Source organism: Peromyscus eremicus, chromosome X (assembly GCF_949786415.1).
Source record: "Peromyscus eremicus chromosome X, PerEre_H2_v1, whole genome shotgun sequence".
Taxonomy (NCBI): Eukaryota; Metazoa; Chordata; class Mammalia; order Rodentia; family Cricetidae; genus Peromyscus; species Peromyscus eremicus.
Window position 1 is genome coordinate 131,115,041 of NC_081439.1, and position 14,957 is coordinate 131,129,997.

The window sequence follows — 14,957 nt, forward strand, 5'->3', positions numbered from 1 at the left end:
AGGTGTGACAGGCAGATGACATTGGGTAGCAGACCACATTTAATTCAAAGACCTTGTAAATTTTGTCTGAAAGTGACATTTTCACAAACTTATGTCACATTACTCACATCTTTCTTACTCGGGAGGTTTAAGGAATTCTACCAGTTTAACTAATTCTGGGGCACAGTCTTTTATGAAGTATACAGGGCACATTCCCTTTGGAAGGTTATGGTCATTCCCATCGGCTCCACGACTGAACAAATTTAATAGCAGAATGTAATGGCAAGAGTGTGTCTTCTTTAATTATTTCTCTGAAGATGACAAGGGTGGACCACTCTTGTGCCTTCTGATTTCTGAAAGTGATGCTGAGGTATGAGACCCCACTGTATCGACATCAACGCAGTGCTAACTGTTAATTATGATGCTACCAAGAAAAGAAAAACTCGCCATTACTACCCGAGGGCTGGAGGTTCCTATAGACATCTTTGGACTGCTGTCACACAAATCCTTGGGTTTATTTGGGTTTATCTTTAGGAACAGGGGGACGCAAGAAGATGTAGTCACTGAAGCTGCAAATGTCAATCAGCTTCACCCAGCGAATTTCCATGAAACAATCGCTCGCTCGCTCCCCTTGTATCGACTTTCGTTTCTTCAAAGTATTATGAGAATAAGAGATCCAGGAGAGACTGTTGAGCAGCAGCACTCTCTTGCTGGCGCTGTTAAGTACAAGGACATGTTAAATGGGATAAAATAAGTAGTGCTCGTCGATCATCATTTTCGACGTGAAAGACTGAATGCTTACATTCACCATCAGAAGTTTTATTTCCAAGGTGGCTATTAGATGTCTCAGCTCTTCAGCCACAGAATTTCCCCGCGAATCCCTCAGTACCTCAAGTTTCTAAAGTGAAAAGACATGTGCAGAAATCAGCCCCGTGTCATCTTGGTTTACAAATGTGAACAGCAACATTTAAAAGCGAGTAAATTTGGTAAAAGACATGGTCTAACTATTCCAAAACAAGCATACACCATGTGCAACATGAAGATCGAAACACCCACCAAAGAGACACAGACATTGCCACCCCGCAACCCACTGCTGAACGTTCAATCATGAGGTATTAGCAATGAGGGTGTCTCAGGGGAAGGGTGCTTGCCTAGCATGTGTGAGACCCTGGGATCCTTCTCCCTGCACAGCAAGAAGAAAAGCAAATGAAACTGAACGAAAACAGAGAACACGAGGCATGAGCTCATTTATTGCCACCCTCCCACTTCTTCTGGAGATGGAGTAGCTTGTCCTGTACTATGACCACTGAACACCACGAAATTAAAACTCAAGGTTTCCACCCCCACAGTCCCTTTAGTGCTGAGTGTAATCGAACATACTACATCTAAATGGTTTTGTTAAATACCGTGGGGGGAATTATAGAACTCTGTGGGACCTCTTCCATAATCTGGTGATGCAGAAAACACAGAAGCAGGAACAACACAGGGATCACAGGGATCTTAATGTTGGAATGGGCAAGCAAGTTTCTGGGCCACCGGGCCGGCCGTCAAAAGCATGACATTTCAGCAGGAACAGATACTGGCAGTGCGTGTGTGTGTGTGTGTGTGTGTGTGTGTGTGTGTGTGTGTGTGTGTGTGTTTGGTGGTGGTGGTGGTGAGGGGGTTGTTGTAGGGGATAAACATAAGAAAGCATGGGGTGAATTCTTATAACTTGATTGTTTGGGTCATCTTAATTACTCGGGATGAACAAAACTTTAACAGCAACTTGAACAAGGGAGTTCACATCAAGTCTGAAAAACAAATACAACCCAGGATGCTGAGTACTTATATCCTTCGCAAATAGCTGTAAACCTGCAGATAGCATAGGTCAATGTGCCTAGGAAGAATTTACAAAGATGGGCCTATTACAGAGGGTGACTCTCGATTCACAATCTCTCACTTACTTAAGTCTTCCACTTACTTTTCCACTGTGTGCTACATCTGGGAGCTGTCTTACAACTCTAATTGGCCATATAAAACCATGTTTCAGTCATGCAATGGTATAAAATCAAAGTGGACTGAGGAAATAAAGCAAGAGCAAATGTGATATAGTCTTGTCACTGCTCTGCTTAAAAATGGTGTTTTAGACAGGCACAGTAACACAGCTTCACAGAGTTGAACAAATGCATCATGAACAAGATTAACACACCTTAAAATAATATTCTGTAACATTTCCTCCTTTTTTCCCTAATTAAGAAGGGCTTTAACTTTAACATTGTAACACTATACACAACCAAAACAGTTATCAAGTAAGAAATATCAGTCAGTTTGCAAAACTCTAGTTATTTAGCCTTTAATAATATTACCTAACAACAGAAACATTTAGCTGCCTGGACAGTCACGCACAGTTCTTCTGCAATGTTGGGGCATCCATCTTCAGCCTACAGGCCTAGAGTATCTAGAAGGCTTTTCAGTGAAGCGGGAAATTTGAAGGACTGTCCTGCCTTGTTTTGGCAAAGTTCATCGGTCGCTTTTCTCTGTGTCCTGCAGAATATCTGACAGACTCTTCTGTGAAACAGGAATTTTGGAGGACTGTTCTGCCTCATTTTGGCAAACTTCAGCGGTCACTGTGTGTCCTGAATGTCCAGTGCTGTAGGATGTCCTGTATGTTGTGAATATATGTTGCTATGATTGATTGATAAATAAAACACTGATTGGCCAGTAGCCAGGCAGGAAGTATAGGATAGGCGGGACAAACAGAGAAGAGAGGCTGGGATGTGGAAGCTGGGGGAGACGCCAGCCTGCCGTCCAGGGAGCATCATGTAAAGCCACGGAACACGTGGCGACATATAGATGAACAGAAATGGGCTGAGTTAAGTGTGAGAGCTAGTCAGTGGTAGGCCTGAGCTAGTGGCCCAGCAGTTTAATTAATATAAGTTTCTGACTGATTATTTTGTAAGTGGTTGCAGGGTCCATGGTGCTGGGCAGGACTGGAGAAAACTCCAGCTACAGTCCAGTCTGCACAGCACACTGTCAGCAGTCAAAGGCAAGAGCAGATTATTTGCCCAGTGGCTAACCTTGCCACAATGAAAGCAAACTCCATAAGGAGTGTCTTTGATGCCCATCATCTCTGAAGGAAATTGGTGCTGCCAGGAGCAGATGTGTCTCATTGTCATGAAACACCTTAAGTTAACAAAACATTTTAAATGCCATATTCCATAGGTTTTTGAAGTGTTTGAAGACCACTTCATCTAAAATATACCTATTTAACCTTGAAAACATAACTAATGTGACTACAAGTTTGATCATTATAGATTAACCACCAACCTCATTTCTTATTCATACACTGCATTTTTAAATGAGCTGCATAAATAAGCACAATACCCCAACTTTTCTTTGTTTCTTACTCCATAGCTGGTTGTGTGGCTGGGTGACTGGCCCCTGGATCCTCCTCCTTCTCTGGTGACTTCCTCTTTTCTTCTAGATCTCTCATTCTATTTATTCTGTCTGCCTGCCAGCCCTGCCTATCCTTTCTCCTGCCTCGCCATTGGCCGTTCAGCTCTTTATTAGACCATCAAGTGTCTTAGACAGGCAAAGTAACAGCTTCACAGAGTTAAACAAATGAAACACAAACATGAGGTAGCTGTGGCTTGTTCTGCTTCTCTGATCTTCCAGCATTCACCACAATAACTGGCCTTGGGTTTGATTTAATTAATAAGACCTTTTAAGATTCCTGCTACATCTGGTGCCCAACGTTCCTGGTACAAATTCACAAAAAAGCCACTTGCCTGTGGCCTTGTGGGCCCCAGCTCAGGCCCGAGCTACACTCGGCTGGTTGTGGTGGCACACTGGTTGGATTTATTGAAGGAGCCAGAGGCAGGAGGATCCCGAGTTTGAGGCCAGCCTGGGAGGCTTGCTAAGGAGAAGCTGTGGCCTGGGCCAAGCCAAAAACAGTGGAGGCAGGACCATGGAGGTGGTGGCTTCTGCTCTGAGCTACAAGCTGCTTCTCATCATGTTGGTGACTGCGGTGATGCTGCTACCTGGGACAAAGGGTTTACTGCTGCTTGTTCAGAGAAGAATTGCCAGGACCATCGTGTTACAAGAAAGCATCGGCAAAGGTCAGTTTGGAAAAGTTTGGCGAGACAAATGGTGGGGAGAAATTGCTGTGAAGATTTTCTCTTCTAGGGAAGAACATTCATGGTTCCAAGAGACAGACATTTATCAGACTGTGATTGCTCCAAACCACAGAGGAGGCACGAAAAATAAAAATAAAAAAATAAAAAATAAATCTACAGGAACCATGACCACGCTTAACAGCAACTTTGAAATCTTCAAAAAGATGACAGGAGCCCACAATGACGATTCCACATGGACTATGATAAAGCCATTAAGCTGATTAACACCACCAAAAGATTGACTTTGGACTGCAAACTGCTCAGAACATTTTCCAGATGGCTAGCTGAGATGATCCAGATTCATAGACAACTCGAGCAAGGACTTGAGACAAGCCCTGCACTTTCCCATTATGCAGATACTGGACAAACGATACAAATAACTTTATCAGGACTTGACAATTAGCCCCAAAATTTTCTTTTTAGGATTCCCTAAAGATGTCTTCACCCCCAGAAAGCAGGAAGTAATTTCAAGAACACGACGCCCACATTCCCAAGAAGTGGGGTGGGTGTTTTTTGGTTGTTTAGTAAGTTAGGGATATTGTCATTGTTTATGACGGTTGGTTACAAGTTGTTAATTGTTAGTGGCCAGGAAGAAAGCTGAACAAGGAGATTAGATTCAGAGTTTTTGTTTAAAAAAAAAAAAAAAAGAAAGAAAAGAAAAAGAAGAAAGAGAATATAGATATGAGGTAGATTATTGAATCTACTCTGAGAAAAAAGATAAAGAAATAATAGGATAAATGGGTAGATCATTGAATCTACTCTATAAAGAAAAAGGGGAAGATATGTAAATGACAAAAGGTAGACTATTGAATCTATTATGAAAAGAAAAAAGAGAATATGGATATGATAAGATAAAAAGGTCAATTATTAAATCTACTTTTAAAAAGGAACTACTTGTTTTAAATAGGATAAATAATGAATTTTTTTTGTCTGAGTTTATCAAATGCAAATGGACTGGACGTTGTTATATATTAATGGAGTTATTCGTCTGAATCTTTCAAATGTTAATGGGCTAGACATCGTTAATGTAATTCTTGACTGCATATATTGTATATACTTACTGGATATAGTTTTTTTCTTGCATTAGTTATAAGCTTTTTAAAAATTTTAGACAAAAAAGGGGGGGGGAATGTGGTGGTACTGTGTTCTCCAAAATATTGTGTGACCCTAGTAAACTTATCTGGGGTCAGAGAACAGGACAGCCACTAGATACAGAGGCTAGAAAATGGTGGCACTCACACCTTTAATCCTAGCCTTCTGGAGGCATGGATCTCTGTGAGTTCAAGGCCACACTGGAAATAGCCAGGCATGGTGACTCACGCCTTTAACCCCAGGAAGTGAGCCTTTAATCCCAGGAAGTGATGGCAGAAAGCAGAAAGATATATAAGGCGTGAAGACCAGAAACTAGAAGCATTTGGCTGGTTAAGCTTTAGGCTTTTGAGCAGCAGTTCGGCTGAGATCCATTGGGTTAGGACTCAGAAGCTTCCAGTCTGAGGAAACGGGATCAGCTGAGGAACTGGCAAGGTGAGGTGGCTGTGGCCTGTTCTGCTTCTCTGATCTTCCAGCATTCACCCCAATACCTGGCCCTGGGTTGGTTTTTATTAACAAGACTCTTTAAGATTCATGCTACACCAACAAGAGTAACACAGCTTAAAATAATATTGTCCAAAGACTTGTTAGCATACAGTGGGCTATTATTCGGGTGCGGAAAGGAATGGAGGAGCACTGGTTCAAGGCGCTACATAGGCGAGGTGAGACACAAGGAACTGTGTACTGTGGGTGAAACATCATGAATCCAGGATGCTAAGTGAAACGGACAGACACAGGTACACTCAAGAGGACAGTTTGCCGAATGATTCCACCTACAAGAGCTGTCCAACTCCGAGATGAGCTGACGTGGCAGAAAGCAGAGTAGTGGCTAAGGGGCCCCAGGGACCAGGAAAGCCTGCAGCTCTGGATTTGCTCGGGATGCTTGGAGCTCTGAGTTTAAGTCTCCGGAAGGAAAAGGGAAAACCCCTCAGGTTTACAGTGGTGACTGGGATCCTGGGTGGGGCGTGGGGCGGGTGGTGGGTGGTGGTGGGGAAGGTAGGGACAAAGAGCTCACGCTTAATGGGTAGGCACGGTGAAAGTACCTTAGAAGCCGAGGGTTGTGAAGGGCTTGGTTCTCAATGGCACCACTGAGTTGCTCCTCTTCACGTCTTTGTCTCTCCTAGAAGGCTCCTTGAGCAGCCCAAGGTGTCAAGGTGGCGACAGCGCCCCTAGCGAGGGCTGGCTGGGAGCCATCACACACCACACGTCATCAGTGGGAGCTGGAGTGGGAGCACAGAAGAGACGACTTCGACCATGAGGGGTCGCTAGGATACTTGCAGCCAGACGCAGAGGAGGCCCTTGGGATCAGCCTGGAGGCCCAGAGCCCAGCAGGCCAGCAGAGAGCAGCCAGGTGGAGCAGAACCAGCCTGTGAGGTCGCACTCCGAGGCCAGCATGCCCAGGACCAGACAGGGCAGCCGTCGAGGGTCGTCGTCGTCGTCGTTGTCGTCTCGCCGCTCCCGCACCTCCAGAGCCGAGCTGACCTTCTCTGTGAGCCTGGTGGAACACCATCTTCGGGAGAGCGGCCATGCCCGGCGGCTGAGCGAAACGGTGCCCATCTTGCTGACTGCCATCCTGGAGTTCCTGACCCGCAGGCTGCTGGAGCTGGCAGGCAATGAGGCCCAACGCCGAGGCGCACAGAGGCTCATCACCCCGGAGCTGCTGGACGTGACTGTCTACAATAACACGCTGCTCAGCGAACTGTTCCAATTCGCCACCATCTCCCAGGTGGCCCCGGCTGGTCGCCCCCGTCGTGGGCGTCGACGTCAACGCTAGCTACTACCTGCTGCTGTTGCTGCTGCTGGCTGGCTCTGGGTTGCTGACCCGCCCATCCGCCCCAATCTATCCACCGAGCATCAGTTCATCCCGCCCAAACTTTGCCACAGACAGCCCTGCGAGGCTGGTCAGCCTCGTCCTTTCCTTCTCCCTGTTGTGCTCTTATTAAAGCTTTAGTTCGAGAACCCCATAGGTTTGCTTCCCTGGCTTTTCCTTTGGCACGGGGTGGGGGCGGGCCTAGCTGGAGGAACACAGCGGGTGGGAGTGGTGCTGGGGTGCGGGTGACCTACAGGCTGGTTTCCTTAGTTTTTCCTTTGGGCATGAGGTGGGAGTGAGTGGAAGGTAGGGGAAGAAGGTCAGGGTGGCCTAGTGCGGCAACACGGTGGTGTTTGGGGTGCAAGTGTTAGCGGATTCTGTCGTGTTTCGTGGCATTTCCTTGCAGGGTAAGAACACAACGCAGCCAAAAAACTAACAGCGGGCAGGGATGGTGGAGGAACAGCCGCTTTGGAGGGAGACAAGGAGGACCTGGATGGGGGTACCCAGGATACACCTCTTGGCCCTGAACCAGCCTGGGCCAGCCTGGCCAGCTGCATCAGAAGGATGGCCTTCTCATAGGAGACCACAGAGCAGAGACGACCCACGTGCAAAGGCACGCCTTTCGGCTAGGGACACAGATGTAGAACAGTGAGTGGCATGTGGGGCCTAGGGTCATGGAGGATTATGACTCATTATTAACCTTTATTAATCATTATTAATCAGCAAGATCTGCCAGGAGGCTCCTTTGGCAATGGTTATCCATGAGGTGTAAACTAGGGAAATCTCCTGCCCTGTCAGGACCAGTTCTAGCCTCTTCTGGCAGGTCTCAGGTTTGTGGAGGTGCTTAGGGTCTAGAAGCTAGGCCCCGCCCTAGAATATTTGTATAGGCGGAGCTCTTGTTACCTGCCCCTCATGTGTCAACAAGTGCTGCCCCACACACAATTATTTACAAATGGGGCCTGTGGCCACAGGGACCCCGCCCTACTTTTCTGCCTGGCTTTCCTGGCATCTGGTACCCTCCCTGCCTCCAGCAGCACTCTGAGTATCACCTTGGCAATGGGTGTGTGTGTGTGTGTGTGTGTGTGTGTGTGTGTGTGTGTGTGTGTGTGTGTGTTGGGGGTGGGGGGGTCTGGAGAGAGCATTGGGGCGCTGAGGCGGAAGCTGAGATGATGCGTGATCTCAGTGAAGATAAAGCGCTAGCCTTGAGGTAGCTGTGGCTGCTTCGTCAGCGCACCCCAACCGGAAGTCAGGAGGCGCGGCCGGCGGGTTAACATGGCGGCGGGCTCCGCGTCTTCCCTCGGTGGCGGTGCGTGGCCTGGCTCTGAGGCTGGGGACTTCTTGGTCCGCTATCGGCAGGTGTCCAACAAGCTCAAGAAGCGCTTCCTGCGGAAGCCGAACGTGGCCGAGGCCGGGGAGCAGTTCGCGCAGCTAGCCCGCGAACTGCGCGCCCAGGAGTGCCTGCCCTATGCCGCTTGGTGCCAGCTAGCTGTGGCGCGCTGCCAGCAGGCGCTCTTCCACGGGCCCGGGGAGACGCTGGCCCTCACGGAGGCTGCTCGACTCTTCCTGCGGCAGGAGTGCGACGCGCGCCAGCGCCTAGGCTGTCCGGCCGCCTATGGCGAGCCTCTGCAGGCGGCTGCCAGCGCCCTGGGTGCCGCTGTGCGCCTTCACCTCGAGCTGGGCCAGCCTGCCGCCGCCGCCGCTCTATGCCTTGAGTTGGCCGCCGCTCTTCGCGCCCTGGGCCAGCCGGCCGCTGCCGCAGGTCACTTTCAGCGCGCTGCTCAGCTGCACCTGCCCCTGATGCCACTGGCCGCCCTGCAGGCGCTGGGCGACGCCGCCTCCTGCCAGCTGCTGGCGCGCGACTACACCGGCGCCCTGGCGCTGTTTACACGCATGCAACGTCTGGCACGGGAGCATGGCAGCCACCCGGTGCAGCACCCCGAGCTGCCCCCCCCCGCCCCCGCCGGGACCCCAGCCAAGACCTGGCTCGGTCCCGACCCTGCCCCTCCCGCTGCTGCTCCCGGACCAGGCCCCAGGCTCTGCTGCGCCCTCTCCCGGTACACTGGGTGCCTTCGCAGACATCCTTGTCAGGTGTGAGGTGTCCCGCGTGCTGCTCCTGCTGCTCCTGCAACCACCGCCGGCCAAGCTGCTGCCCGAGCATGCCCAGACCCTGGAGAAATACTCCTGGGAGGCTTTTGACGGCCACGGCCAGGATAGCAGCGGCCAGCTTCCTGAGGAGCTGTTTTTGCTATTGCAGTCCCTGGTCATGGCTGCCCATGAAAAGGACACAGAAGGCATCAAGAAGCTGCAGGTGGAGATGTGGCCGCTGCTGACTGCTGAGCAGAACCACCTCCTTCACCTCGTTCTGCAGGAAGCAGTCTCCCCCTCAGGCCAGGGGGTCTGATAAGTCACCTGAACCAAACAGCCTTTCCTCCTGGTACCAACTTGTTTTATTTTGGGGGACAGGCGATGGAAGATGTGATCTTGTTTCTGTTTTTCTTTTTCCTTTTCTTTTTTTCTCGTTTCTGTTGCCAATGTGGTAGATTAGCTGTGCGTGCCTAGCTTGTTACGTAAATTAGTGCCCTTCAGGTCCATCCATACTGCCTCAAACGAAGTAACTTCATCCTTAAGGCTGAACGAGACTCCACTGTGTAACAATCTGCTTGCTTTATGCGCTGGTCAGTTGCTGGATACTGTGTTGATTCGTTTTTCTGGCTGTTTTGAGTTTAGAGAAAATAAACACGGGAGGACAGATGCTCCTTTGGCGTATTGGTTTCCTTTTGTTTTATTCCTGGTGGGGTTTGGCGTCATCAAGAAATATCTAGGAAAGATTAGAAAATTTTGTGTGTCGAAAATTATGGGGATTTGCCCATTTGGTCATACCCCCTCTTGTAACATATTATTCCTTGATTTCCTTATAAATTAGCCTAGCAGTCTAGGGAATAGGAAAAGCAGCAGATGACATAAAATGTAATTGTTATAGTCTCTGTGTACCTGAGCATGAGGACTATGTTGGTAAGCAGACTTGGCGTGTTCTCTCATACATTCCGGACTGATGTTACCCTCTGCACACTCTGCTAGCCTGGGTTCTTCCTGACTGGGTGATCAAAACCTTTCTTCTGAGTAGCACATGTGATCTCTTGGTGATCCTGCCTTTATTGGGTCTCAGCAAGTTTCCATTATCCAGAAGTTTTGGGCAAGAGATTACTCAGTCTTTGGAATAGGTTCTCAGTTTCCAAATCAGGGTTCTGATTGCTCTCATTGTGAAACATAACACAATTGCCCCTGTGCAGTCAAGATCTATCTTCCTAGCCAATACCTAGAGTCCCTTTCTGCCTTTCAGTTCAGTGTCCTGAGAAGTCGAATTCCCTAAAACTATAATTGTATTCCCTTAAATATGCTTGCCTTGGAAACTAGAGCTGTTGTAGAATATTATTTCAAGGTGTGTTACTTTTGTTTATGCTCTGGAACGTTTGTTTAATGATGCAAAGGTGTGTTTGATGAAATAAAATTCACATGCAGTCAGGAGGCTGAGTCAGCAATTAGCTGACAGGAAGTGGTAGGGAGGAGCCAGGTGAAAGGGGGTCGATAAGGAGGGGCGAGGAGAAGCATGAGGGCTTTTTGGAGGACTTGAGCAAGGAGAGGAGGTGAGCTACTTGCTATTCATTCAGTCTCTCTGAAGAGCAGAATTTCACCTTAACCTTTGAATCTTGAGTTCTTTAGAGGGACAGAGGTTCAGTTAAGTTCTCTTCATAGCTTTGCAAGAGTTGGAGCTTGAGGGAACAGATTTCCCTCCATCTACAGCCCTTGCGGCCTAACCACTGCTGGTAGCCGTGGAGTTGCAGTTGCTGATTCAGACAGCTGTGGCTTAAAAGGCAGAAACAATTTAAACAAGGACAACATAGACCTACTAAACTTTGTAACCCAATGCACTCAGCACAGGTAGCAAAGAAATGTTTCCAATTGAGTATTAGGTGAAATAGTGGCCAATTCTACTTTTTTTCTGTGGTTCTTGGATCTTTGCATCTTTGCTTTCAGAAAGATGGTATCATTTCAAACACTGGTTTAAGGCACCCAGCACATCCGGCAGGGTAGTATTCCAACTTTCCTAAGTGTTTTTCCCATGTTGTCACCCTATTTAAGGCCGAGTTAGACCATTATTCTATAAAGCCCCCTGATGATTGGCCAATAGGGCATGTGGCACAAAACCAATGAATTCTGCATACTGCCTTACTCTGTTTCTTATTGCTAATAACACAATACCACAATTGGTGCTAACTGTAAAGAACAGGTTTATTATGGTTTGTGCTTCAGGTGTCAAGGTCTGCTGGTAGCTCTCTTACATTCAGTGTCCCAAAATGGTGGATAGGATAGTGATGGCAAAAGACTGGGGAGATGCAAGAGACCTAGGCAGACTGACTTTCCTATGGGATACACTTTCAAATTAACATATCCTAAAGGTCGCAACCCCAACTAGCCGTACGATGTACCTTCTGATATCTTCATGAAACAATGGGAGTGTGTATAGGTGGAGTCTTCCCATCCTGTGAGCTGCTTCCAAATTACCACACAGAGACTTAATTGTAAATAGCTCAGGTTTATTACTAACTAGCTCTTACATTTAAAGTTAACCCATATGCCTTACTTGCACTCTGCCATGTGGTGGTACCTTTATTAGCTTGGCACGTTCATCTCCTGCGCCCTTTGTGTCTGGCTGGTGACTCTTGACTCTGCCCTTCTCTTTCCCATCATTCTCAGTTTGACTTTCCCACCTAACTTTATCCTGTTCAGCTATTGACCAGTCAGCTGGTCGTTCCTCTGCTGCTTTCTTGATCTACCAGGTTTTTACCCCAATATCTGACTCCCATGTTTTTAGTGATAATAGAATAATTTAGGTAAATGCTTCACCTGCCCCTACCTCCTTTGAACTACACTCCTGTGGTTGTTTGAATAAAAATAGCCTCCATAGGCTCACAGTCATCAGAGAGTGGCACTACTTGAGAAGATTTAGGTGGTGTGGCCTTGTTGGAGGAAGTGTGTCACTGGGGGCGGGTTTTAAGGCCTCAAAAGTATCTCTCTCTTCCTGCTACCTGCAGATGTGGATGTAGAACTCTCAGATACTTCTCCAGCACCATGTCTGCCTGTGTGCTGTCATATTCTCACCACAATGATCATGGATTAAACCTCTGAAACTGCAAGCAAGACCCAGGTAAATGTTTTATCTTATAAGAGTCACCGTGGTCATGGTGTCTCTTCACAGGAATAGCACAGTAACTAAAACACTTTCCATTCCCACCACTCACAATGCTCTGTGCCCCATTATCTCCCCTTTGCCCTTCATACCACTTGTGTTCTATACCCCTATTTTGAAGTCTTTCCCCTCCATGGTCCCTTACAAGTTTCCTGGCTCCTACTGCTACTCCAGTTTAAGCAAACATATCTAAAGATTCAAAGCTAGCATCCTCACAAGAACAAACATTCAGTGCTTATCTTTCTGGGTCTGTGCTCCCTCATTCAGAATTATTATTTCCAGCTCCAACCACTTACATGAAAATTTCATCATTTCATTTTTCTTCATATCTGAATATTACATTGTGTAATGTACCACATTTTCATTACTCACTCATCAGTTGATGGACATCTAGGCTATCACCTAGTTATCATGGGGGGAAAAAGGCAGCAATGAACATGGATGAGCATGTTCATTGATGCTCTTCATAGATGACATGTTCATGGATCTCTGCAGAAGGATGTGCATTCCCTGGGCTATTATTCTTATTTCTGTGTTTCTATGATGTGAGCCACAGCATATATGTGAATGTCAGAGAAGAGTCTCTGTAGAAGACTTTGTAGAGTCACTTCTTTTAATCCTGAAAAAGTAAGATATATGGTTATAGAGGAGACACTTGACATCAACCTATGGCCTCCAAAAGCATGCTCACATATATTCATGCACACTCCCACACTTGTACATTCACACACAAGATCAAGATTATGAATACACACATAGATACAAAAAGAAGATATGTATTGATATTCAGTAAAATTTCATTTCTAATTGATGGATATACTCTTTCAATGTGCAGAGAGAAAGAAGAAAGGAAAGGCTGCTAGAATGGTCTGAAGATGCATGCCTCAGCGAACTACTTCTTCCAACTGTGCTCTGCCCTCGGAAGTTTCTACTACTTCACAATAGCACTACCAGTCAGGACCAGGCCTTCTACCAGTGGGCATTTCAGGCCTATTCTGGATCGGAATCATAAATGGAATGAAGGTAAACATATCCAGAGCCAGACGAAGCTGTACATCTTTGGTGCTCAACTCCTTCTCCAGCACTTTCATTTACACAAATTTAAATGCGCACTCCTCCTTGATAGACAGACTTGGTGCAACTGAAATCCTAGGAACTGAGTAATCATCTTTGTCATGTAGTTTTTGAGTAAGAGTGGAACTGTACACATGCACATAGGTGCACTAACACAGTTATAGAAAGCACAGTTCAAATGGGAGAGAATACTCTCTTCATAACAGTATTTGCTTGCTATAAATGAAACACATAATCCAATTTCATAATTTTAACATGAAACATGTGAAAAATTTTGGGACAAAAATGCTGCTAATTTATTTATTTTGGATACTTTAAGCTAGGAGGCCCCCGTAAGGCAGTATTTACATTTTCCACTTTGCTATAGTCCTCCAGCTTTGAAATAAAGGTGGTGCTTAGGAGGCTCAGGTCATCTAATCATGTTCTGGAAAGAGGCCACCACATGAGAACCATGCAATCTGTTGTCCCACCAAAGTACACAGACTCAGCTGACTCACACACCACAGCCTTGGTGCATAGAAGAATGGCACGATTACAGGGCAGCAGGGCCGAACACCTCCCCACAGTCTAGGGGCCTGTGTTTCCCATTGTCCATTACCTCCCAAAGTCAGGATACCCCTCAGGCCTACTCGATGTCTTCCCTCTGGTTTGACATGTGACTAACAATCCTGTTTTTAGGCACGCACACTGGAAATAAGAGAAAGGGAGAGGGAGAGGGAGAGAGAGAGGGAGAGGGAGAGGAGGGAGAGGAGGGAGAGGGAGAGGGAGAGGGGGGAGAGGGAGAGGGAGAAGGGGGAGAGGGAGAGGAAGAGGGAGAGAGGGATGAGGAGTCTCTGCAGGTGTCACAGCAGGCAGTGAAGTGATCCACAAAGAGGTGAGAATAAAAACTTGGTTCAGATTGACTTTGTCAACCTGGATCAAACTTTGGGGAGTCTGATGCCAGGCAGGTTTATTGCCAGTAAATTTAAACACACGATGGTCAGGGGGAAAGTTTCCTGGTGTAGTACAATTGCCAGTGCAGAAGGAAGCATAGTTACATCGAAACTCAACTCAGGGTACATATAATTTGTCCCAAGAAGACTGGTTCTGGAGATAGGCTACTTGTGTTAGCTTAAGGACCTAAGGAAGGATCAGGCCTGGTCTCGGTCGTACAGATAGCATAGAGGTCATTTAGACTCTTGGGTATCTCTGGTTGGGGTTGTGGAACCTTGGGAAAGCCCCTGGCTGTACAAGAAATGTAAGTGTGATTTGGGATATTAGGAAACTCTGCTTCTGGTTGTGGGAGCTTCAGGGAGCCCCTAGCTGTACAAAGAATGTAAGGGTCATTTCGACTCTTAGTTATCTATCTCTGGTCCTGATGTTGGACCTCCGGAGAGCCCTGGCTGTACAAGGAATGTAAGGGTCACTTGGGCCATTGTGTACTTCTAGTCCTGGTTCTGGGAGCCTGGGGAGTCCCTGGCTGTACAACGAATGCAAGGGTCATTTGAGCGATTAGGTATCTCTCATCATAGATTTGGGAGCTTGGGGGAGCCCCTGGTGGTACAAGGAATGTAAGGGTCATTTGGGCTATTAAGGATCTCTGGTCCTGGTTGTGGGAGCTTGT

At 47.2% G+C, this 14,957-nt stretch overlaps 1 protein-coding gene and 1 long non-coding RNA gene across 2 annotated transcripts; one reads left to right on the forward strand and one right to left on the reverse strand.

Annotated features, from left to right (window-relative positions):
• Positions 1-475: 475 nt before the first annotated feature.
• On the reverse strand, positions 476-7,389 carry LOC131899506 (uncharacterized). The gene is made up of 3 exons (XR_009376091.1): positions 6,266-7,389; positions 782-877; positions 476-695 (listed from the first exon to the last, which is right to left on the reverse strand). It is a non-coding gene; the product is annotated as an uncharacterized LOC131899506 (long non-coding RNA).
• Positions 7,390-8,252: 863 nt separating this feature from the next.
• LOC131899086 (40-kDa huntingtin-associated protein-like) lies at positions 8,253-9,788 on the forward strand. Its single transcript, XM_059250459.1, is given in 2 exon segments — positions 8,253-8,964; positions 8,966-9,788. Coding segments are annotated over 2 exon segments (1,128 nt in total). The 5' UTR covers positions 8,253-8,304; the 3' UTR covers positions 9,434-9,788.
• Positions 9,789-14,957: the final 5,169 nt, after the last annotated feature.